Below are 25,856 nucleotides of genomic sequence, written 5' to 3' on the forward strand. Positions count from 1 at the left end.
TTAGTTCAGTCCATCTGAATCATTACTCATGAAAACCTTCTCTGGTACGGGTACCTTCCCAACATCCTCTTCAGTAAACACCGAAGCAAGAAATCATTTAATGTTTCCGCGATGGCCTTATCTTTTCTAAGCGCCCCTTTAACTCCTCGATCATCTAACGGTCCAACTGACTCCCTGATAGGGTTTCTGCTTTGGATATATTTTTAAAAGTTTTTACTGTGAGTTTTTGCCTCTACAGCCAACTTCTTTTCAAATTCTCTCTTAGTCTGTCTTATCAATGTCTTACATTTAACTTGCCAACATTTATGCATTATCCTATTTTCTTCTGTTGGATCCTTCTTCCAATTTTTGAATGAAGATCTTTTGGCTAAAATAGCTTCTTTCACCTCCCCTTTTAACCATGCTGGTAATCGTTTTGCCTTCTTTCCACCTTTCTTAATGTGTGGAATACATCTGGACTGTGCTTCTAGAATGGTATTTTTTAACAATGACCACGCCTCCTGCACATGTTTTACTTTTGTAGCTGCTCCTTTCAGTTTTTTACTAACAATTTTTCTCATTTTATCAAAGTTTCTGTTTTGAAAGTTTAGCACGAGAGCCGTGGATTTGCTTACTGTCCCTCTTCCAGTCATTAATTCAAATTTGATCATATTATGATCACTATTGCCAAGTGGCCCCACCATCGTTACCTCTCTCACCAAATCCTGTTCTCCACTGAGAATTAGATCTAAAATTGCTCCCTCTCTCGTCGGTTCCTGAACCAATTGCTCCATAAAGCTATTATTTATTCCATCCAGAAACTTTATCTCTCTAGCGTGTCCCGATGATACATTTACCCAGTCAATATTGGGGTAATTGAAGTCTCCCATTATTACCGCACTACCAATTTGGTTAGCTTCCCTAATTTCTCTTAGCATTTCACTGTCAGTCTCACCATCTTGACCAGGTGGACGATAGTATATTACTATAGTCTTCCCTGACACACAAGGGATTTCTACCCATAAAGATTCAATTGTACATTTAGTCTCATGCAGGATGTTTATCCTGTTGGACTCTATGCCATCCCGGACATAAAGCACCACAGCGCCTCCCGGGTGCTCCTCTCTGTCTCTGCGATATAATTTGTACCCCAGTATAGCACTGTCCCATTGGTTGTCCTCCTTCCACCATGTCTCTGAGATGCCAATTAAGTCTATGTCATCATTCACTGCTATACATTCTAATTCTCTCATCTTACTTCTTAGACTTCTGGCATTAGCATACAAACATTTCAAAGTTTGTTTTTTGTTTGTATTTTCATTCTGCTTTTTAATTGATAGGGATAAGTTAGAATTTTTTAGCTCAGGTGAGTTTTTAGTTACAGGCACTTGGACTACTTTTCTTATTATTGGAACCTCACTGTCAGGATGCCCTAATTCTAATGCATCATTAGTATCCTTTGAAGATACCTCTCTCCGAACCATGCGCTGCTGGGCGATTGTCGGCTTTCCCCTTTCTTCTGATTTAAAAGCTGCTCTATCTCCTTTTTAAAGGTTAGCACCAGCAGTCTCGTTCCACCCTGGTTAAGGTGGAGCCAATCCCTTCAGAAGAGACTCCCCCTTCCCCAAAAGGTTCCCCAGTTCCTAACAAAACTGAATCCCTCTTCCTTGCACCTTCGTCTCATCCACGCATTGAGGCTCCAGAGCTCTGCCTGCCTCTGGTGACCTGCGCATGGAACAGGGAGCATTTCAGGGAATGCTACCCTGGAGGTTCTAGATTTAAGCTTTCTACCTAAGAGCCTAAATTTGGCTTCCAGAACCTCCCTCCCACATTTTCCTATGTCATTGGTGCCCACATGTACCACGACAGCTGGCTCCTCCCCAGCACTGTCTAAAATCCTATCTAGGTGATGTATGAGGTCCGCCACCTTCGCACCAGGTAGGCATGTTACCAGGCAATTCTCACGCCCACCAGCCACCCAGCTATTTACATTCCTAATAATCGAATCACCAACTATGACAACCGACCTAACTCTTCCCTCCTGGGCAGTAGGCCTTGGGGAGATAGACTCGGTGTGAAAGGACAATGCATCACCTGGAGAGCATAGGCTAGAGGAGCCAAGAGAAAAGCGACTAAAAAAGTGTGGGTTCAAAGCCATATATGAGATGAGACATAAGGACCTAAATATATGTACTCTATAGAAGAGACCGAGGAGATATGATAGAGATATTTAAATATCTGAAAGGTATTAATAATGTAGAAGAAGAAGAAACCTTTTTTTCAATGGAAAGGAAGTTGTAGAACTAGGGGTCATGATATATAGTTCCAAGATGGTAGACTCAGGAACAATGTCAGAAAATATTTTTTCACAAAAAGGATGGTGGATACCTGGCATACCCTCTCTGAATGGTGAAAGTGAAAATGGAAATGGTCTTCAAAACGTTATGGGATAAACACAGTTGTTCCTTACTAAAAAATTAAAGGGATAGAGGAAGCATGACTTATTGGCACCACAAGCCTTAGGGGTAACTAAGGTAAACTGCACAGAGAGGTGGTTACAACCGTGACAACAGTGGTATGACTGCATCAGGCATCCAAGAAGACAACAAGGTAGCCTTCATGTAGCGGTAGTTACAACCTTAACAGATTGGGCTTCCAAGAAGGCACTTGGGTAAACCATACAGAACTGCAGTTATAATCCTAATAGCAGTGGTTTGGTTATATCAGATTTCCAAGAAAGCACTGAGACAAACTGCATGAAGTGACCATGGTTAAAACCCCAAATTCAATGACCACGGGAAAGCCAGATGTTTTGGACAATGGCTTTGCTAATTGTGATGGCTGTGTGGATTACTACAAAACTTGGTAATAAGACATAGTAGGATCCTGAGTGTTGGATTTAGTGTTGGCCTTGTAAGATTCATAGAGGAAGATAATAAGGCTTGAGGTGGCCTACCAGTGGAGGCCATGGAGGCCAGTGCTATAGCGAATGTTAGGTTCGCTTGGAACTGATGTGGAGGAGGGAGGTGTGGGTGGGGCTTTGAAAGGGCAGGTGGGATGAGGTAGAGTTGGTTATGGGTTGCTTATGGGAATTTTATGCTCATCTGCCCCAAGTAGAAAAATATCAGCTGAGCAGTCTGGATGGACTTTTTCTGGTATCATTTACTATTTTACTATGGAGGTAACAGAACACAGTCAAAAGTCTATAAAACATATGGCTTGATATTTTTTAAAATATCTCAAGGGTACAATTATTAATACAAAAATAATTTTCAGTGGAGAGGAAGCTCTAATGCAAGAGGTCTTGATTACTGTTCCTAGTTTCATGCAGTAATCCATGGAAAGTTTCTGAAGCAAGAATTAGAAAGTTCTGCAGAAAGTTTTAATTCTGCAGCATATCTGCATAAATTTGAATAAATTTGCAATTAAATAATGCAACTTTATTTTGCATAATAAACATCACTTTCCAACCTTGTTTTGCATCTATATAGCTTATTTTGTTCATTTGGGAGTTTTATGGGTCGTTATTTCATGTATTGATGTGGGGGGAGAGAAAATATCTCAGGAATAGGGAGAGAAGACAGAGAGGAAGGATTAGGGATGGGCAGAGCAGAAGGAGGAGGGAGGATCAAGGGTGAAGTAGGGAAAATGAGAAAAGCTCAAGGATAGGGAGAGGACAAAGAATATCAGAGATGGGGGGAGAGAGGAAGGATCTGGGGGAATAGAAGAATTGTGGATTACGGATGGGGAATAGAAGGAAGGAAGATCGGGGAGAAGGAAATAGGGAGATAGGAAGAGAAGAGGAGACAGGATATGAGATTTGGGGGATGGATCTTGAAGGGGGAGGAGGTTCTAGGATCTTGGGAGATATGCAGAGGGAGGTATCCCTCACCTGGATTCAAATCTGCTTCCCCTCACAACCCTACCTCTTCTCTATCCCCTTCCCCATCCCTTGGTTCTCAAAGCCTCTCTCAACCCTATCCCTCCTGCTCCCTCGTCTCCTCCCTACTTCAATAATCTTTCTCTCTCTTTCTCTTCCTACCCCATTTTCTTTCCCTCTTTCCTCTCCCTATCTCAGGTGCCCCCTCGCTCTCATATCTCTATCCCAAATGCCAATACACACATGTACACCCTCCTCCTAGCAACTCTTTTACGTACAACCCATCCCCAGTCCTCATTCAGACACACACACACATAGACTCTCACACACACACACACACACACACACACACAATTATCCCCTAGACCCTCTTTAACACACACACGCACATACACCCCTTGATCCGCCAGTGCCTCTTTAGCCCAAAATCTCCCCCTCCCACCTCCTCACTGATCAGGCTGGCAGGAGAAGGAGGTGAGTGGAAACACCTTGGACTCTGCTCTCCTCCTGTTTCTTCTGGTCCTGACTGTGGGGTTGAACTGCAAAGGGCAGTCGGGCCGCAGGTAGCAGTGGAGAAAGACATGATTTAAAGTGCTGCTACTCACCTTCTCCTTCTGCCTGCCCAATCAGCCCAGAAGAGGGAATGAGCTGCAAATGCACTGCTGATAAGCTGCCACTTCCCTGACTTGGCTTAGCCCCCCCCCCCCCCCCCCCCAGTCTCCTGTGGAAATTCTGCTGGAACCAGCTAATTACTTGGCAAGGGTTGAATTTTGAGGTCCTTCCTGCAGCTGTGGCACTACAGGAGACAAGGGATTATGGTCAATATATGAGGCCTGGGGTGGGAAGGAGCAAGGTTAGTCTGAGGGGTAACATTAGAAAATATTTCTTCAAGGACAGAGTGGATGTATGGAATTGGAAAAAAAAAAAAAAACATGGGCAAAGCACAAAGAAACCTTTTTATGTAATTAATGCATAGTTGGTTTTTTTGGGCTCCCCCACTTTTGATTCAGAGCACCAATACATTTTTTTTCATTTGTATGCCTTTGCGTCTATGTTTAATTCTGAAAGTTCCCTAGAGAGTACCATGCTCCATGGCGTTTGAAACTCTTTAATCTGTGCTGCTACTATAACTAGTAATAGAGAATTATACGGCAATCAGCTAACACACTAAAATTGCCACACCCTACTTTTTCTTAGAAAGTTATGTGATGTTATAATCCTTCTTCTAAGAAATGCTAATTATAAGTTATATCATGGCTTAAAAAGAAAGGGAAAGTGCAACCGTGCTGTCATTTATCAAACCTTAATATATCTTTGCTGTGCTTGCTGATTCCAAAGATCCAGCCCTAGCCTTCCCGAGCCATTTTTAACACAACCACAAGCATGGCACTCATCTTACTTTGAATAAAATTACCACATCATCTGATATTCAGCAAAGACGCTGGTTTGTTTAGCAATCTGAGTATACACAATAGCCAGTGCATCAAAGGAAAGTATCTGCTTTGTCAAGAATTGCTATCGATAATCCTTCAATTTTTTTTAAACAAATGCAATTTACAGTACTCTTGGTGTAGTTAAACAATTCTGACAAGTTACTGCAAGAGACTTCTCCTTCCTTGGCAAAATATTAACCCCATAATTTGTATGTCCCTGCTTTTAGATATAATTGATTTCAGAACTAAACAGAGGTAAGAAACATATGCCCTGATCATGCAATAGAAGGTCCATATTCTTTCACCTTCCTGCCACTGCACCAGTTGTATAGTGTAAGTGGCCTAAAGGAAAGGCAGGAAGTGCTTCTCTTGGAGCTGCCAGTTCTGCCACCTACTGGTTATCAACATAAGAACATAAGAAGTTGCCATACTGAGTCAGACCGAGGGTCCATCAAGCCCAGCATCCTGTTTCCAACAGAGGCCAATCCAGTATACAAATACCTGGAAGTACCCAGATATTAAATAGATCTCATGCTACTACTGCTAGTAACAGCTGTCGCTATTCCCTAAGACAAATTGATTAATAGCAGTTTATGGACTTCTCCTTCAAGAACTTGTCCAAACCCTTTTTTAAACCTAGCTACGCTAACAGCTTTACCACATTCTCCAGCAATGAATTCAAGAGTAAATTGGGCATTGAGTAATTAAGAATTTTCTCTGATTTGTTTTAAATGTTACAAACTTCATGGAGTGCCCTCTAATCATTGTATTATCTGAAAGAGTAATTAACTGATTCACATTTACCCCTTCTCGTCCTCATGATTTTATAGACCTCTATCATAACCCCCCCCCCCCCCCCTCAGCAGTCTCTTGAATAAACCTGACTGAGGGTATGGGGCTATAACACTAGAAGAAGAAAAAAGGAGGCCGCTGAACTAGGTTGATGCTACGCTCATTTCTGCTACAGAAGACAAGCCAAAAATAGCCCTTTGGATCTGAGGCAGCCATAGGTGCAGAAACTGGAGCTGCAACTTGAACCAATTTATTGCTTAAAAGACTTAATTGAGCAGGTTCAACAAAACATGCATTTTAGATTATGAAACGAACAATTAAGTTCTGGAATTCATTGCCAGAGGATGTGGTTAAGACAGTTGGTGTAGCTGGGTTTAAAAACAGGTTTACATAAGTTCCTGGAGGAAAAGTCTATAAGCTACTATTAATCAATAGGGAATAGCCACTGCTTGTTGCCAGCATTAGTATCTTGAGATCTATTTAATGTATGGGTACTTGCCAGGTAATTGTGACTTGTATTTGCCACTGTTGGAAACAAGATACTGGGCTTGATGGACCCTTGGTCTGACCCATTATGTTGTATTATTCTGGAACCGAAGGAAGGAGCACTAGGGAGCGCTCCCAATTCCACGGGAAAGTGTGCCCTTGGACCTCGGTGAACTAGAAGAGGAGCTCCAAAGCAGCACCGAGGCAGGTGAGACAGGTCCTCCTCTGGGTAGAGACTGGAACCCACGCCCCTGCCGACCTGCATGGCCTCAGTGAGGCCAACCAAGCAAGGTTGGTCTCTGAGTAGTCCTCTGACCACTCCAAGCCCTTTTGAACCTGTCACTGAGTAACGGCAGATGCGGCAGGCGGGACATGAGGCAAGGGCGGACAAAGACATGGAACTGAAGATGAAGACTCTGGTGATGATGAAGACAAGACTCAGACGATGATGAAGACGAGACTCAGATGATGATGAAGACCAGACTCAGACGATGACAAAGACCCAGGCAAGGCAAGGCAGGACAAGGCAAGCTAAAATCATGTGTTAAAACTCAGGATAGAGTGGAATCCGGAAATCAATCTAACACCCTCAGCCGGAAGGGAGGTTCCAGTGGCTAGGAAGGCCCCTTGGGCTATCCACTGAGCACAGTCTGCCGGAGGCTAGGCGTAGCCGGAGTCCAAGACATCAGAGAAATGTTTTAAAAGTCAGGTCCTCCAAGGCAAAGATCTAGGACATCCAGGATGGACCTTCCAGGACACCCAACGAAGGGCAGCCGGGACAAGCAAAGCAGAACATCGATGACTCAGGACCCTGGAGGTGGCAGGAAGGGACATAGAAGATCCTCAGCTCCGATGGATGGAAAGACCCACCAGCGCCCTACACACCCCAGCAGGGATGGTCGCAGACCACTGGGTCACTACGCGCCCTACTCAACCCAGCCGGACTGGTCACGGACCACGAGGAACGGGTCACAGCGGAGCTGTGAAGACATCTGGACAGGACGGACATCAGGACATGGATGACGAAGACATCTGGACAACTGGAACATCGGGAACCGGGACGATGAACACTACTGGAACAACAGGAACATGGAGGGACATCAGTAGAGACCAGGAACAGACGATGACGACGAGGGATCCCACGAAGAACAAGGAAGCCAAGCAGGAGCAGAGACAAGGAGTCCTGGAGAATAACTAGCACCTTGCAAAGGCAAAGCTGGAATGATTAGTGAGCCCTTTTGTAGGGCTGAACAGGAAACACCCATGTGATGTCACCAGGTGGAGCCAGAGGGACTACTCCCTTGATGGCACTTTAAATCTACTGAGGAGGCTCGGTCTCACGCCTAGGGAAGCATGAAACAGGAAGAGGTGCACAGAAGAGGAGGGGCTGGAGCAGGCTGTGGCCAGACCCGATGTCGGAGGCAGCGCCCCGCCGCAAAGTAGAGAGAGGAGGTGGCTCCTGCCGCAGGAAACACCAGTGTCGGCGGCCTCTGGACTGCGACGAAGAGGATGACATCAGTGGCTCCTCAGGCCGCTTGGAAGGAGGCTAAGGGACAGCTCCTGCCACGGGAAGGCCTGCCACAAGCGGCGCCATGCTGCGGAGACCACATCGGCGGCCTCCTGCCGTGTGGGGATGTTCGGGGGCGGCACAGCCGCGGAGGAAGGCAACATTAGCAGCAGTGAAGTCAGCGGCCTCCGAGCCGCATGGCGACAACAATGGCGGTGGTCTCCAGGCCGCGAACCGGCAGCAAGATGGCGACCTCTGGTCACGAAGGTAAGTGCCTGCTCGTGGCTAGGCCCGCAAGCAAGAGCGCAACAGTTATGTTATGTTGAAATTTAATCACACATTTGTATGGATATTTAAGAAAAAAACATGGCTCCAATTTGAAACAGTCTAAGCTATAGAATTAAAAATTGCCTTCTTTTCTTCTGGGTAGCCTTGGCTACATGTAAAAAAATGCTTAACAAATAATTCTTCCCTGTTTTTAAAGACTAACATAGTCTCCAGTCTCTAACCATGTCCATCACAAAGTTCACGATCATAATCGCAGCAATAGCTCGAAAATCTCCAGAGCCCTCCAAAAAAGCTGTTAAATGCAAACTGTGATGAAACTCAAGACAGTTCAAGCTGCTCCCCTAATTTTGTCTCTCTTTGGTGATGGAAGATGCATTAGCATTAGCAGAATAATTTCTGACAAAATGTTTAATAGCTATAAAAATATTTTTAATATTTCCAGTGTAAGCAGCTTCTCAGATTTAGGAACAATTATCAAGCACAAGTTCTTAGGTTTAGCTTTTTTCTCTAAAGTTTTAAGTTTGTTATTTAAGTGTTATTAACTAGAAAGGACTCACAATGTTGCACCTTTTGAGTTTTATTATTCACTGAGTCCAGGCTTTTATTATATTTCAAAAGCCCAATTCCTGAATCAAAACCTTCTTAGTAATACTTTGTAATTGTGAAGAAAATGGACATATCTGCCCCTACAAAGATGTACCCAGTTATTCTATGGCTAGACAAATAACTTTCAAATAAAAATGTTGGGCCTTTCCAAATAAAATGCCAGATGTAAACGAACGAGGACTCCTAGCAATACCTGGCCTGACCACAACCCCACTGTACCAGTTCCTTCAACAAGAAACAAAATAGACCTCAACAGCTCACCATGATGCTGCTGCCCCATCCAAGTTTTGCCCAGGCCCGCTGATAGCGCTGACGTTGTGTCCATAGGAAGCCTCCTTTTCTCCTGGAGCGAGGTAGTCTCATGGCCAGGGAGAGTGGTGGCGCCCCTTCCCCCATTAGAACGATGCAGCTTCTTAAGAGACAAACTGGTCAACAGGACCTGAGACCGAGATGGAGCCTGGGTCCACAGGACAGAACCAGGTCTTCCCTTTGCTCTTCACCATTATGGCAGGTAAACATTTGCAGGGCACCTAAAACAGCATCCTCGGAGTTCAAGCTAGGCATGAATCCACCCTGGTAGTAACTGTTAGCATATACATTTCTTTGGTCAGGTTCCCTCTTTTATGGAGGGTGAGATCTCATGCTTTGATTAATTAGTTATTTTTGTGTTTGAAGGAAAATTTGGATGCAACCTTTTTTTAAATGTATTTGTTAATTATATGAAATATGTTTGTATATAACTTACATACTTAAAATGAATAAACAGAAAGTAAAAAAAAAATTGGTTGACATGTCCCCAGATGCCTCTAAACACTCATTGGCTCCTATCCCATCTAAACACGGTAGGGTCTGCACTGCAGGGGTGACAAGAGACTCAAACAAGGAGCTCACTGTTCTGGAAACACATGACCTAAAATCTCTTTACATATAAATTTAACACAACATTATGTTTATTTCTAAATGGAGTATAATGCTTCTTAGTCTACCGCGGTACAGTGAAATGATGATTTTAAAGTTCTGGGCTGCTCCTCCTTCACTCTCCCTTGGACACACTCCAGAGAAAGAGACAGAAGCAAGCCACTCTTGGTTGTCATCCAAGAGGAAGGCTGATACATTTTTTTTCTAATACAAAGATTTGCAACTACTATGAACTGGCTGTGAAAAAAGTTATTACCAAAACAAGGCCTCACAGTAATCTTATCATCGTGAGTGGTATCAGAAGAGCACTTGGTACGCAGCTAATGATCTTACCCTTGAGAAGATATTTTCCAAAGAGCTGGTCAAGGACCTCTTGGCTTTGTTTTTCAGAATGTCAAGTTTGAATCGACCACTAGGAGCAGTGTTTTCTGGAATTGGGCTATTTGAAATGTTTTGCTGAAAAAAAAAATAGCAATAATATCTTTTTTAATGAGACTAAAAGATTTATTTATTGAACACAGCAGGAGATTATGCATTATCCAGAACCTTTTAAGGGAACAGGATTGCTCTCACTCTCTCCCTCTGCACTCAAAAATGCTCTTTAAGCATATAGTAATGCCTACAACTACAAGGAGGCTTCTGTGTCCCTCGGTGCAAGAGGGCTCTTACAAAGCAGTGAAAATCAGCAGTCCAAGTTTTGCTTTAGCATTAGCAAATTGGGGGGGGGGGGGTGTTTATCTCACACAAGATTTTTTTGGTTTTTTAAATGTATAACTTTATTGTGTGTGTACAGTTGGTCTGAGGATTCCGGAATACATTTTTCTCCAGCCTCACTCCTGCAATTTGTATTCCCACCTCTAGTTGCTGCGGAGACATGAATTTGTTACTATAAGGCACAGCATTTGATCTTTTCACTGCACTAGACACAGGCCTAAGGGATGAGGAACTTATGAACTCTTACCTGGCTTCAAAATACCATCCTGCTAACAAGTGTTCAGAAGAGAGCTCAACATCAGAATCTCAATTCTAAACAGTTTTGTTCTTTTTTGCTTCTGTTCACTTATAGAACTCTACTATGAAGACCATCGTCTGACCAGTGCCTTTTCAGCTTAGCATCTTCATACTGGTTTTTTTTCTCTATTACCATATGTCAACGAAATGGATCTACAACTTACACTCTTCTCCCCTACAGAAGGTTCTCCTGTTCATAAGCAGTGCGATAAATGTAGAAGAGATCTTAGTAACCCTGAAAACGTGTAACTTGAGACATTCACTAGTCCAAAGATATCATCTCTACCCATCTACTTTGTTGGGTTTCTCTTAACACAGTTTAAAGGTTTTGACACCGAGCCCCACGACATTTACACTTGAGGACATTAACGTGGCTTGACTGGTCTGCTTTGCTAAAATACTCTACCTAGAGTTTAGGTTTTTATTCAGTATTACTGAGGAATGGAGAAATTACTTACTTGATAATTTTGTTTTCCTTAGTGTAGATAGATGGACTCAGGACCAATGGGTATTGTGCTCTTCTGCTAGCAGATGGGAGACGGAGTCAGATTTCAAAGCTGACGTCACTTAGATATACCCCTGCAGTGACCTCAGCTCTTCAGTATTCTGTTTGAAAAGCCATTGTGGATATATCTTTACTTAAATAACTTGAACTGGTTCAACTAATTTCCAAACTGAAGACCGCCAGTGCACTCAACCAATTAACGCCGACACCGGACAAACTGTGGGTGTCTTGAACTAGGGATAGGCCATGGCTTACCCGTATTTGCTTAGTCTCAAGGTTTGTTATCCGAGGTTCTCCTTTTTTTTTTTCGGGGCAGCCGTGGGTGGGATGCAGAGTCCATCTGTCTACACTAAGGAAAATGAAATTATCAGGTAAGTAATTTCTCCATTTCCTAGCATGTAGCCAGATGGACTCAGGACCAATGGGATGTACAAAAGGTACTCCCGGATAGGGCGGGAGGCTGCCTGTGGCCCACTTAATACTGCCCTTGCGAAGGCTGCATCTTCCCGGGCCTGAACATCCAGGCGGTAGAACCTGGAGAAGCTGTGTATGGAGGACCACGTCGCCGCCCGACAGATCTCGGCGGGCGAAAGCAGCTTGGTTTCTGCCCAGGAGACTGCCTGGGCCCTCGTAGAATGAGCCTTAACCTGTAGAGGTAAGGGCTTTCCTGCCTCTATGTAGGCTGCCTTGATTACTTCTTTGATCCAGCAGGCTATGGTCGCCCGCGAGGCCGCTTCTCCTTGTTTCTTCCCGCTGTGAAGAACGAATACGCGATCCGTTCTGTGCACCGGTTCCGATCTTTCCAGGTATCACATCAGGAGTCTGCCAACATTAAGGTGGCAAAGAAGGCGTGAGCTTCCTGAGTCCTTATGTTCATCCGGAGCTGGTAGCAAGATGGTTTGGTTCAAGTGAAACTCGGAAACCACTTTTGGAAGGAAGGAGGAGACAGTGCGCAGTTGTATGGTTCCAGGTATGAACCTGAGAAATGGTTCCCGACAGGATAGAGCCTGTAGTTCGGAGGTGCGACGCGCTGAACATATTGCCACCAGGAATGCCGTCTTCAATGTTAAAAGGCGTAGTGACAGACCGCGTGTTGGTCTGAAGGAAGCCCCAGCTAGGAAGTCTAATATTAGATTGAGATTCCATAGAGGCACCGGCCACTTTAGGAGTGGTCGGAGATGTTTAACCCCTTTCAGGAAATGGGACAAGTCCGGGTGGGTTGATAGGCAGATACTGTCCATTTCTGGTCTGAAACAGATCAGTGCGGCTACTTGGACCTTGAGGGAGTTGGGTGACAACCCCTTCTTCATATCGTCCTGTAGGAACTCCAGAATCATGGGAATCTTGGCTGTCCACGAGAGAATCCTGTAGTCCTCACACCAGGCTTCGAATACTCTCCAGATCCGTATGTATGATAGGGATGTGGAGAACTTGCGAGCTCAGAGCAAGGTGTCAATCACAGCTTTTGAGTACCCGCGTCCTCTCAAGGAGTCCTCTCAAGGACCAGACCATAAGAGAGAATCGAGATGGATCTTCTTGGAGAATCGGGCCCTGCCAAAGAAGGTCCCTGTGTGGAGGTAGGCACAAAGGGTTCCCCACAAAGAGTCTTTGCATGTCTGCGTGCCATGGTCATCTTGGCCAATCCGGGGCCACTAGTAGAATTAGTCCCTTGTGATGTTCTATCTTGTGGATGACCCTGCCCAGTAGTGGCCATGGGGGGAAGGCGTACAGTAAGTCTTCCTCTGGCCAAGTCTGGATGACAGTGTTGATTCCTTGGGATTGCAGCTCTCGTCTACGACTGAAGAACCTGGGGACTTGGGCACAGAGATGGGTAGCCAAGAGGTCCATGGCTGGGAGACCCCAGCGATTTACTATCAGTTGGAAGGCCGTGGTTGACAGCGTCCAATCCCCCGGGTCCAGGCTCTCTCTGCTGAGGAAGTCTGCTGAGACGTTGTCTTTTCCTTCAATGTGGGAGGCCGAGATCCCCTGTAGGTTTATCTCCGCCCATGCCATGAGAGGGTCTATCTTCAGATACACCTGCTGGCTCTTGGTTCCTCCCTGGCGGTTGATGTAAGCAACTGTTGTTGCGTTGTCCGACATTACTCAAATTGCTTTGCCTTGGAATCTGTGGCTGAATTGTATGCACGTTAGTCTGACTGCTTGAACTTCCAGGCGGTGAAGGTTCTGGGGGTGATTGCTAGGCTGAAGGGTAGTGCTCAGAACTGGTAATGGTGACCCAGTATCGCAAAGCGCAGGAAGCGCTGGTGATCCTGATGGACTGGGATGTGAAGGTAGGCTTCGGAAAGGTCCAGGGAGGTTAGGAACTCTCCCGGTTGTACTGCCGTTATTACGGAGCGAAGAGTTTCCATGCGGAAGTGTAGAACCCGCAGATGACGGTTGATGTTCTTGAGGGCCGAGATGGGCCGGAAAGATCCTTCCTTCCTTCTTGGGAATGATAAAATAGATGGAATAGCGCCCCATATTTTCTTGGGGCGTGGGAAACATAGTTATTACCTTCAGACTGAGTAGTCTTGTTAAAGTGGTTTCTACTGTCAGACTCTTGGAATGGGAGTGGCAGGGTGACATCATAAATTTGTCTCAAGGGATGCTGCGGAACTCTAGAGAGTAACCTTCTCGAATGATGTTTAGAACCCATTTGTCCGACATTATCTCGACCCATCTTTGGTAGAAGAGGGTAAGTCAACCCCCTATATCCTCTTCCTGTGGATGAGTTGGCCCATTCTCATTGTGGAGCATGGCTGGAGCCTGCCCCCGGGCCTGCTCCTCTCTTGGTCTGTCTGTTCCGAAAGGGCTGGGGCCTTCAGGAGGGATGAGGTGCCTGGAACTGAGAGTTCCTGTAGGGTCTAAAGCGCTGCGATCCTCTGCCCTTGGTTCTTCTGGGGGAGGGATGCTGAGATCTTTTGCTCCTAGGCACTGGGGATTCACCCCATTTGCTGGCTAACTTCTCCAATTCACTTCCGAACAAGAGAGATTCTTTAAAAGGCATTCTTGTGAGATTTGCTTTAGGTGTCACGTCCGCAGACCAATTCCGTAGCCATAGTTGTCTTCTGGCTACCACTATCAAGGCAACGCTCCTGACTGAGGTGCATAGCAGGTCTGAGCTTGCATCCATGAGGAAGGCTGCTGCAGGTTTCATCATCTCACCGGTATACGTTCCGGAGTTATTTGCCTCTCTCGAGAGGAGCAAGCAGAAACGTGCCACCAGTGCATAGCAGGAAGCAATCTGCAGTGTCATTGCTGTTGTGTCGAAGGCCTGCTTAAAGATGGATTCCAATCGTCTGTCCTGAGTGTCCTTCAATGCAGCCCCTCCCCTCAATGGGAATCGTTGTTCACTTTGAGATGGCACAGTCCATAGCATCCACTTTTGGGAAAAGCAGGCATTCCTTGGTAGCTGGTTCTAGAGGGTGTAGGGCTTCCAAGGCCCAACCCCCTTTGAAGCTGGCCTCTGGGGCACCCCATTCCAGGTCAGTCAGTTCCTGGATGGCTTCCATCATTGGAAAGTAGCATGAGCCTTACGAAGGGACTCCAAGATGGGGTTCTTCTTTGGTTCCGCCATAGGGTCCGTTCCATGAATACCCAGCGTCTTCAGAGTCTGGAAAACAAGGGCTGGTAATTCGTCCTTGTGGAAGAAGTGAAGAATGGCTTGGTATGGTTCCATTCCTGGAGGGATTTCTCCTTCTTCCAGGGAGTCACTCTCATCATCTGAAGTGACTGGCTCCCTGTTAGGGAAGTTCTTGGTTAGGTGAGGCATGTCTTGAGGCATCCGAGCAGGGCCGGGAGGATCTTGTGCTTCCGGCAGAGGTTGAGTCCGGGGAGCAGCTGGGGCTGATTGCGCCTGAACGAAGGCTTGCAGCCCTTGGAAAAATTCCAACCAGGAGAAGGTCACTGGGTCCATGTTATAATGCATTCATGCTTTTCAAGTCTGCTGTAAATCCAAGTTTGTTGAATGTTTATGTTTATTTATATTTTGTATTTTTATACTTATATTTATAATAATTTAATTTTTTTTAAGTCGTTCGCTGCTTTATCTATAAGTTCATACGAAGTTAGCCCTGTTATCTGTACCCTCTTGTATGATGTAATTTCCAACTTTGGTTCTATGTAAACCGACGTGATATGTACTAGTACAGGAACATCAGTATATAAAAGCCTTAATTAAATAAATAAATAAATAAATAAATGTTACTCCCAGGGGGAGTCGGAGTATGGGCCCCAGAGGTGCCCTCCTGTGGGAAGCCATCTCAAAGATGCAAAGGTCCAGGGAGCTATCTTCAGTAGTTCGGAACCATCTCCCAACAGTAAGGGACCAGGCTTTTCTTCCCCCTGGGCTTCTTCGCAATGTTGACACAGGCAAGACTCCAATTCAGGCTGCGTGGCTCTTATGTGGCAGGCTGTGCAAAGAGAGTGCCTTCTGGCCTTCTTGGGCACCGCTGCCATTGTTTCTATGTGATTGCGTGCGTGCAGTTGTAAACGCGGCTGTGAGTGTAGTTATGCGCGCTGGGTGCACTCAGTTATGCGCGCGGGGTGCGCTCAGTTGTGTGCGCGTCTCAGATGTGCACGTTGCTATGTGTGCCGCTGTGCTTGCAGCTATGCGCGCATCTGTATTGGACACGTGCAAGTTAGGCGCATCGGCTGCCCGGCCTGCCCCATACGCACCGCCGGCAAGATGGCACCGATAACCCCCGCGCGTAAGATGGCGCCCCCTGAGGGTCTCCACGTGTGTGGACCCTTGCACCAGATCAGGGCCTAGCCTAACCAAGGCTGCTCAACCCGATTGGTGCTCCCTTCTTGTTACACTCTCCTCCTCCAGAGGGGAGGAGTTAGCAATCTGTTATTGCTCACCCCGCCAGGAGCGCGGAGTTAGTAATCTGTTAGCGAACTGCTGTTAAATGCTCCTGTAAAGGAAGGAGGTAGCAATCTGTTATGGATTGCTACCTCCTTCGCTGTTAGCGAACTGCTATTAAATGCTCCTGTAAAGGAGCATTTAACAGCAGTTAAATGCTCCTGTAAATGCTGTTAAATGCTCCTGTAAATGCTTAGTAATCTGTTAGCGAACTGCTGTTAAATGCTCCTGTAAAGGAAGGAGGTAGCAATCTGTTATGGATTGCTACCTCCTTCGACACATCGACTCACTACTGCCACCAGTGGTGGCAGTAGTGAGTCGATGTGTCCGGCAGACTGAAGTCCTTCTGATACTGGAATATAATCTCTGGGTCGCTGAGCTGTAGAGAGACTAGAGTAGACAGGGTATACTGGATACAAGATGGTACACTCACAATAGTAGATGTCTGCAATGGTCTCTATGCCACAGAGAGTCTTCAGTATATTCAGGAACAGGAGCCATAGGCAAGCACTGGTTCCTATAAACAGTCTGTAATATGAACTCGCAATAGCTGTATATGAAATGGCTTCTAGAGTAGAAAGGATTCTAGGAACATGGGCCCTCATGGAGCGAGTACCGGTTCCTATCTGTAATCTTGCCAATATAACTCTCAATCTCCGTACCTGCGATAACGTCTTGGACGGAAAGGAGTCTTCAGAGCTATAGGAAAGTAGGCCCTCGTGGAGCGAGTACCGATTCCTATCTACAATAGAACTCACCTTGTTCACGTCTGCGATCACTTCCAGGCAATGAGGAGTCTTCCAAGTATTCAGGGACATAGGCCCTCGAGGAGCGAGTACCGGATCCCGTCTTGGCAATCTGAAATCAAGAAGAGAGAGCGGAGCCCCCGTGGAGCGGATACTCCTGGTAAGTTTGAAAGGCCGAGCAGTGGAGAAGGATTCCCCTAGCTGACTCGGATTGTTGTTGCAGGTATTGTGGACTGCCGAAGCAAGTCCTGTTGGAGTTCCTTGCTAACTCGTTAGAGGTTAGCAGACAAAGACCTTTTAAAGTGGAAATGGATGACGTCACTACGGGGGGACACTTCCGAGGTTCGCGCCCTTGCTGGTACAAAGTCTGGAGCGCGCGCATGCACCCTTACGTCATCAGGAACATGGCGGATCCGTAGCGTCAAGCCAGCCCAGGGACTCCGGGACCAAGAGTCAGGGAGAAGCCGCAACTGCATCTATCGTCAGAGCCGAAGGGAGTCGCTCCCAAGGTAGCGAGGTGGAGCGAGGGGCGAGAAGAGGCACGAATGCAACACTTCTAACCTCGCCGGGATGGATTCGGTGCGGCAATCCAAGCTGTGGAGACCGGAGACCTGAATTTAAAGATTTTTTTCCTTAGCTGGTCTTGGCGCTTACCGATCGTGTGCCAGACGTGTGCCAGCTGTGGGGGGAGAGGGAATTACCTTCACCGCCACATTCATTTCTGCACCTGCTGCCTTTCAGCCACACTGGGGGGCTAAGTCCATGCCGGGAACCGGCTACTGGACCAAGGCACTCCTCTGAGGGATATCGGAGATCAACCTCAGGAATTCTCGACTGGGGGAGGGACCCTTAGGTTTCACCGCAGGACAGCGGAGCTCGATCTTCCTTAAGGAAAATGTGTTTCTTCTTTGTTGTAATTCTTAACACTATTCTAGTGTGTGGGATAGTGTCCGCATCTGCTAGGAGAGAGAGAGATACTGAAGAGCTGAGGTTAGGGCAGTGGTATATCTAGAGTGATGTCAGCTTTGAAATCTGACTCCGTCTCCCATCTGCTAGCAGAAGAGCACAATACCCATTGGTCCTGAGTCCTTCTGGCTACACGCTAGGAAATTCATTATTATAGACAAAGCATAGCTCTTGGTCCTTTCCCATTGCCTATTAAGTGTGTGCCTGGTTACATAAGCTACAAAAATCAAACCTTTGCGTTGCTTGTGTGTGACATCAAGGTCACACTTTGCACAGCGAACCAAATGACCTCTTGCTCAGGACTTCCTCAGGCACCACTTAGAAGCTGTCCAGTGATGTTGCAAGCTAGAATAACATAGTGCACAGTCCACATCTAACACTTGTAGCCAGTAACTTTGTAAACTGGTTTCAAAACAGCTTTAGACTACAAAATGAGCAGAACAGAATGCATTTGCAACAGATAAGAACATTTTTGCTTACGCCGTTGCTGAGTAGCCAGATTGTGATTGATGTGGTGACTTTCATGTGAGACTTCTAAAGACTTGTTATAAACTTTATGGGTGCATGATTATAGATGCACGCATGTTGTCAAGTTGGGCTTATTAAAAGAAAATGTTATTTGGGTATGTGGGTGTTAATGAAGCCATTTTCTTCAATTGTGCTCTCACCACACGTCTTCTGCTTTGTTGGCTTTAATACCAGAATAGAATGGCCATACTAGTGTGATTCTGGTATCCATCATACTGCAGAGAAAGATGGATGAGCCTTGCTTCTGGCTTGATCCTGATACAACCTTAAGATGGGTAAGTTGTCTATACAGTAACCAGTGTGCAAAAACGAATTCTTTTTTCAACATGGTAGTTTTCCTCTTGCTCATTTTGGGTTATCAGCTCAGTCGGAACCAGGGCTAGGATCTGGCGCCATCCAAAGATTCTTCCCCCTATCGTATATCCCCCCCGACTTACTCAGTCCGGTCACTGCAGCAATGGTCTTTGGCCGGGGGATCGTGCACCAACACCTCTTCCAGAGCCTTGCAATCACAGGCCCTAAATTTGGCTACTGGGTATCACTGTTGTGCAATACTTATTACTGCCCCCTTCCCCCACACTCCGAGGATGTGAATGTCGCCTCCGCAGCATCCCAGGCTAAATTAGGTAGACCTGACCTGGGAATTCAAATCAGGTCCTCTGTATGGCAGTGCACAGACCTACCACTCAGCCATCCACAGTGTCTTCTCTGTCTGCCTTAAGTAGATTGTAAGTTTCAAGCAGCAAGGATTGTTTCATGCAATGCTGTATCTATCTAATATACGCTATACAAGTTATTATTATTATTATTATTATTATTAATAAGAAAAATGGTCTTAAAATTGGTTAAGGTAATGTAACCCAGATGTCACGGCAATGGCAAAGTCAGCTCAAAGGCTCGAGGCTTGCAGTGTACATTTTTATCACTGACTACATCTGCATTCAAATCTCAAACTACCCCATGCCATACTGGAGTGAAGTCAAACAACCAAAGCAGAAAAAACTCCCCGTATACCAGTGGCATTTCTCCAATATGAATATGAGTCTTCTGTTTGGCCTCACACAGCTGTCGGAGGTGGAGGATCACCAGTTCGTTTTCTTCCTGATCACTGATCGGCTTCATTTTCTGTCAAGAAAACACATACGGTAAGATTCGATTTGGCAGCTTCTTTTTTTACTCATTTGCTTGCTAGATTTCCAGTAGGAATGGGAGCAGGGGGGCTGTACCGGTTCCTATCTATCCATCACAACTGGAAGTAAAACACTGGTGATAACAGCACCATCGCACTACAGGCTCGAAATTGCTGAAAATCTGACACAAACACACTACAATTCCTGGTGCACACAAGATGCAAAGAAACCGCAGCCAAGTATAGTGCTTGTGTGCTACAGAAGAGGGGCATCTGACATACAAAAGTAGAGAGACTGTAAAGAATTAAGCAGGCTATCAATGCTCTCAGTGACCAGCAACTCCAAATGGAAAGGAGGGATTAGGATGCGTGTTCTAGCTTCTCTCACCCCCCCTTTCTGACGTGATGCAGAGGCTTTTGGCACTGCACAGAAAACAAATCAAAACAGGCAAAAAAAAAGATTAATTTAGCAATAAAAAAAAAAAATTCTCCTTCTGAAAATATTTTACCTCACTAGAAATGAGAACTGCAAAATTGGGAGGAAAAAGACCTCAGAGTCAGCTTGGTGTGAAGAAACTACATCTTGTTGTTCAGAGCTGTAATCATTGGTCTTATTAAAAAAATTAAAAACTTTATTTTATTTAAATTCATATCCCTTTTAACTATTGTTTTGCATTTTTTAAATATTTTTTAATAAAAGCACTTTACACAGTACTTGTGTTGTTGGTTATTTTATGTGCAAAAATATTGTGATAGCCACATATGCTCTATAAATATTTTTTTTTGCATTTGGAAAGCTTCATGTATGTCCCACTATCTTTTATGAAATGCCTGAAAGTACAAAATGAAAGAACAGTTATCTTGTCTAATGCACCTGTAGGGTTCAGTTATTCCAAAAGGTACCAAAAAGCACCATTCAGAGACTAACACTGAGTTTACTGGAAGCTGAAAAAAACAATGGCGAAGAGCGTTTCGCATACAAGCTGCATCAGGGCTCTCGGCTTTCTAACGACTACATTTTCTGATGCTATTGCTACCCAAAAATCTGATACAAAATCCTCATTAGATAGCCAAGAGCCTGATTCAGTTTGTATGTGAAATGCTGGCCATCATAATTTTTTCAGCTTCTAGTGAACTCAGCATTCATCTCTAAATAGTGGTTTTGAACAACAGTAGTTAGTGCCTTTGGAATAACTGAACACTACAGATGCAATGGACAAGATAAGTGTTCTTCCATTTTTTACTTTCAAGCATTTCTCAGAAGATAGTGGGACATACATGGAGCTTTCCAAATGTAAAAGAAAAGTATTTAAATACAGATACAGAGCATATACAGTTCTCAAAGTTCTTTTGGTCATAAAATGACCAATGATTTGAGTACTGAGCAAAGTATTTTTATTAAAAAATATAAAAAAATTGCAAAATAATAATTTTAAAGGACAATGAAAATTTAAATAAAATTTAAAGGGTTTTTTTTTTCCTAAGATCAGTGATTTCAGCTCACTGCAAAGTGTAGTTTCTTCACACCAAACTGATTCTGAGGTCTTTTTTCCTCCTAGTATTGCAATTCTTACTTCTGGTGAATTAAAATATTTTCAGAAAGAGAATGTGCTTTCTTGTACTGCAGACAAGACACCTTCTCGAACTATTAAAATCTACAGGCAGCATGGCTCAAGCGTGGCTCATAACAGCAGCAAGGCTCGTTTCCAAAGCCCAAGGCCAATAGCTTGCTTTAAATGTAATCCATGCGGTTCGGAGCCCAGTACTAAAGTTAGAATGCTAATGACACAGCTCGTGTTTGCTTGCCAACATTTTTCATTCCCATAATCAGCCAAGATCACAGTCCAGCTACACAAGGCTGCCTCCAGGGCACAAAGTTCTTTGTGTGAATGTTGCGAGCGCGGAGGTGCGGTCGCTTCCTCAAGAGGGATTGTGAACCCTTGGGCCACGGCGTGGCTCAGGGAGGAGCCCCAAGACACACACCGAGGGAGGTGAGAGTGTTCAGGCATGGGCTGGAGCAGGAACAAGGCTAGATCAGGGTCAAGACATGGAACATTGAGGAACTGGAGCAAGACAGGTTCAAACCTCCACTGGACCTACACGCACAGCTGAGTCCCAGCAATGCAAAACTAGTCTCAAGAATAGTCCTCAGGCCACTCGGTAGCCCTAGCAGATCCACTGCTTTAGAACGACGAGTGCATGAGGCCAGATGGAGGCTGAGGGAAGGAACAAGATGAGATATAGAACTCAGGAACTTGGAAGACTCAGACGAGGACTCAAGGATACTTGGAAGACTTGGACGAGGATACAAGGAACTTGGAAGACTCAGACAAGGTTTCAGGATCCTTGGGAGACTCAGACGAGGATTTAGGATACTTGGAAGACTCAGACGAGGCTTTGAGGAACTTGGAAGATTCAGACAAGGACTCGAGGAATTTGGAAGACTTAGACAAGGATTTAGGATACTTGGAAGACTCAGGCGAGGATTCAAGATTCAGGCACTAGTACAGGGTGAGTACTACAACGCAGCACGCCCTACACAGCCGCCCATGGCTGGTCGCGGACCACGCCAAAAGCAAAGCAGACTTCAGGCGAGAAAGTGAAGACTTGGAACCGGAAACATGCTGAAGATTCAGGAGAGGCCTGCACTGAAGCGTACCCTACACAGCCACCCGTGGCTGGTCTCGAACCACACTGAAGCGGAGCAGGCTCTGGCTTGAGTCTAGGGCATGGATGGAAGCAGGAATAAGGTACACCGAAGACCAGGAACAGGATTCAAGGCTCAGGATTCAAGACTCGGACTCAGGAACAGACCTCGGCATTAAAAACAAGTGCCTTCCAGAGACTTGCGCTGCAGAAGTGAAGACAGGCCTTGTGCCATGAAGCACCCTACACAGCCCCCCATGGACTGGTCACGGACCATGACAGTGGCACTTCAGGAAAGGTGGACAAGCAGGAAACCTGGGAGCAGGATGAAGAGCCGGAGACGAGAACATCAGGATCATGACTGGAACATCAGGAACATGGAACGCCGGAACATGGAATGTCAGGAACTTCAGGACATGGAACTGGCGACAAAGGAGCTCCGAAGAGGAACAAGACCAGGAACATCAGATGACGGAGACCAGGAACATCTGGAACATCTAACAAGGAGCCATCAAGACACAAGAAGACCACGGAGGACCTTGACCGGAGAGAGACCACATGCCACTGTGAAACCCAATACGAAGGACCTGAGGAGTGAAAGCTGAGCCCTTTTATAGGGCTGGACAAGGCACAGGCTGAAGATGTCATCCATTGGGGCCGTGGGGCTTTTCCCACCGCTGGCCCTTTAAATGCTGTAGTGAGGCATGCACGCACAGGGACAGGCAGGAACAGGTAGCAGCAGCACTGGCGGCGTCCCTGCCAAATGGAGGAGGCAGTCAGTGGCAGCACTAGGGCCACGAAGAAGATGACATGGCGGCTTCCAAGTCGCAAGAAGTGGAGAGACAGCGGCATCGCGGCGGCAGCTCCATGTCGCAAAGAGGAGCCTACAATGGGGTGGGCCCACTAGGGAACGCAGCAGCAGCGGTCTCGGGCAGCCTAGGCCATATAACGCGTCCTGCGGCGTTGGGCCGGCACAGAGGTGAGAGGCTGCTCGCGGGATTGGCTCCACGAACAGCATCGTAACAGTGAAATTGCTCCCATTCTCCATATTGTAGCACTATTTCTTGGCTTTTAGAAAAAAAATAATATTGTGAGAAATTGTGGCAAAACCCATTACAAAACCTTTTCAGGTTTAGTTTAGTCAGGAAACAATGAAATAAATTACAACAGTGGCCGCAGAAAGACAATCTGAGCTACTCCAAATGATGTTCAGGCTTTCATACAGTGCAACAAATTAGATTATTGTTTCCTCTTATATAATGAGGTAGCTCTAATCAATTAATTTCTCCTGTATTAAAAGTGCCTCTTTCTTAGAATAAAATTAGTTTTTAGAGAAAAAGCTTATTAAGAAGGACAGCGGAAACAAATATTCAGAAAGATAGATAAAAGTTCACAGATACTTAGATGTGCAGCGGATAATGCCAGACCAAAGAGGAGAAAAAGAGAGAGACAAGGAGAAAAGAGAGGCAAGAAACAGAAAGCGAAGCAGCGAGGAATGGGGAGGGAGCAAGAAAGAAAAGGACAGAGAAAGCAACAAAAGGTTTTTCCAGGTCACAGAATAAAGAAAAGCCCTTTCCTGAATAAGGCCAGAGAGAGTGGTATAAGGGGGTTCTCTCTCAACCTGTATTACCTGAACACGCTCAAAAATGTCAGCCTGCTCATTGTCTGTCAGCGCAGAGAGCTGTCTCTGGATTACCAGCTTGGCTCTTGGTGGGTAAAGCCCTGAAACAAAAACATACCTGCAAGTAAAACCTAATTACAAAACTAAACCCACGACTGATGTCATAACAGATCTGTACAACGTAAAGCTGCCGCATTAGTTAAGCCTCTCTCTCCAGCGCCAACATTTCCTAATCACTGATATAATATGCGAAGGGGAGGGGGTAACAATCCCAGTGGAATCTGTCATGTAATTCACAGTCAGTCTTAACGCGTTTCCATTTCATGAGCGCTTTACTCAATTGCTCTGAGATTCAAGACTTTCCCACATGGAGTTCTCAACTTGTTACTGCCCAAACGGAAAGTCTAAAACATTCTCTAGTATTTCAAGAACTACAAATGTACAAATGAAAAGATTTAAAGATTTCTCTATTTTATTTTATGTTTTTACTGGACACCTACACGGTTAGTTATTACCGCGATTCACTCATGTCACTCATCACAAGAGAAGATTTGTCTACGTCACTGACCACATAGAGTACTTGGGTTACACCACTACCGCTTCCTCATATCTCCTATCATAAAAAGTTATTCAGTTTATAAATATAGTTTGGCAACTGCCCTACGTATATTATAAAGAGCAATCCCAGACCAAAAATGCCAGTGAGGCACCTGAGGAATCTGACAACCTTGGTAAGTCATGTTGAATTGTGCTAACGTGGCCTAATGAGACCAATGGAGCCTCTTGCCACCAAAGCAGCCCACCATGCAATTTTAGTTGGATATTAACCTCTGCCTACATATTTACAGCACTGATTTCATTGCACTTTCCAGTTCTTTGAAGCTTACGGAATTGGTGTTACTTTAGCAAGCTCCCCAAAACACAGGACAACCAGTTGCCAACTGACTGTCAGTGAGTCACATAGGGGTTTGCATTTTCGATCTAGTGGGGACAATGCCTTGCTGGCTGGTTATATCGAAATTTAAGTAGGAATTACTTGTACATCTATGAAATCTCTACTTGCTCTCTGAAAAATTGCAGAATCCTTCCCATCAATGATTTTTCGCACAACGATACAATGTTATAGCTGTAATGCCTTTGACAGTAAAGATGAGTCTTTTGAGATTTTTCAAAGATAATGTTAAAATCTAGTTAGAGTCTTAACTTCCACTTGTTTCTATGGATTGGCTGCTAGTGCACACAGCGCTGTACAAAGCCAAATTATTAACACATGTCAAAAGACAGAACATGTAAAGGGGGAAACCCCTCCCTGATGTGCCACAATTTTAGTAATAAGACTATTTTCTAGGTTACTGAGGGCAATTTTTCTATTTGTCTGACAGAAATAGAAAATGTCACAGATACTTAATATTCACAGCAGATAACTGGAAAGTTGCATACAATAAAACACAAAAAAAAGAATTTATTTTAAAATGACTTAGCCTTGGCATTCCACTGAACAAAGAAATTATTTAACACATGTGCGGCAGCTTAAGTCTAGAACAGGCATCATCACCTCAACCAAACCCAAGGTCTTCGGTTAGAGCAGATAAAGATGCCAGGCATTGTAGTGCTCTCGTCATGTTAAAATGTTACATTTCTATTGGAACTCTCCCTGAGCAATTTGATAAGGACAGGATTAACAGCCAAATAAAGAAATTAATAGATGTGACAGGGAGACTGGAAGTTTCCTTCCGCCTGCAGGATTCTCACACCTTGGGCAGAGTGCAAGCAAACACATGCAGGGGAAAACAGTTTTTACTCCATACAACTGTTCAGGTTAAGTGGTATGGAATCTCTAATTTGGTCCTGAAAGCTTAGCAGGCTGAATGCTGGGATAATCGTTCCCTAATTTTATTTATTTATTTAAAACCTTTTCTATACCGTCGTTAAGTTATAACCATCACAACGG

The 25,856-nt window shown here is 45.1% G+C and overlaps 1 protein-coding gene across 2 annotated transcripts in view; it reads right to left on the bottom strand.

Moving 5' to 3' along the window:
- Positions 1 to 25,856, bottom strand: part of TBC1D4 (TBC1 domain family member 4) — a 331,945-nt gene that overhangs the window by 82,139 nt on the left and 223,950 nt on the right. For both annotated transcript variants that reach the window (XM_029603027.1, XM_029603026.1), the window contains exons 6-8: positions 23,915 to 24,006; positions 19,524 to 19,634; positions 10,223 to 10,345 (exon numbers count right to left, since the gene is read on the bottom strand). In XM_029603027.1, the coding sequence (XP_029458887.1) occupies positions 10,223 to 10,345; positions 19,524 to 19,634; positions 23,915 to 24,006 (326 nt within the window). The remainder of the gene's footprint in view (positions 1 to 10,222; positions 10,346 to 19,523; positions 19,635 to 23,914; positions 24,007 to 25,856) is intronic.

This window comes from Rhinatrema bivittatum, chromosome 5 (genome assembly GCF_901001135.1).
Source record: "Rhinatrema bivittatum chromosome 5, aRhiBiv1.1, whole genome shotgun sequence".
Taxonomy (NCBI): domain Eukaryota; kingdom Metazoa; phylum Chordata; class Amphibia; order Gymnophiona; family Rhinatrematidae; genus Rhinatrema; species Rhinatrema bivittatum.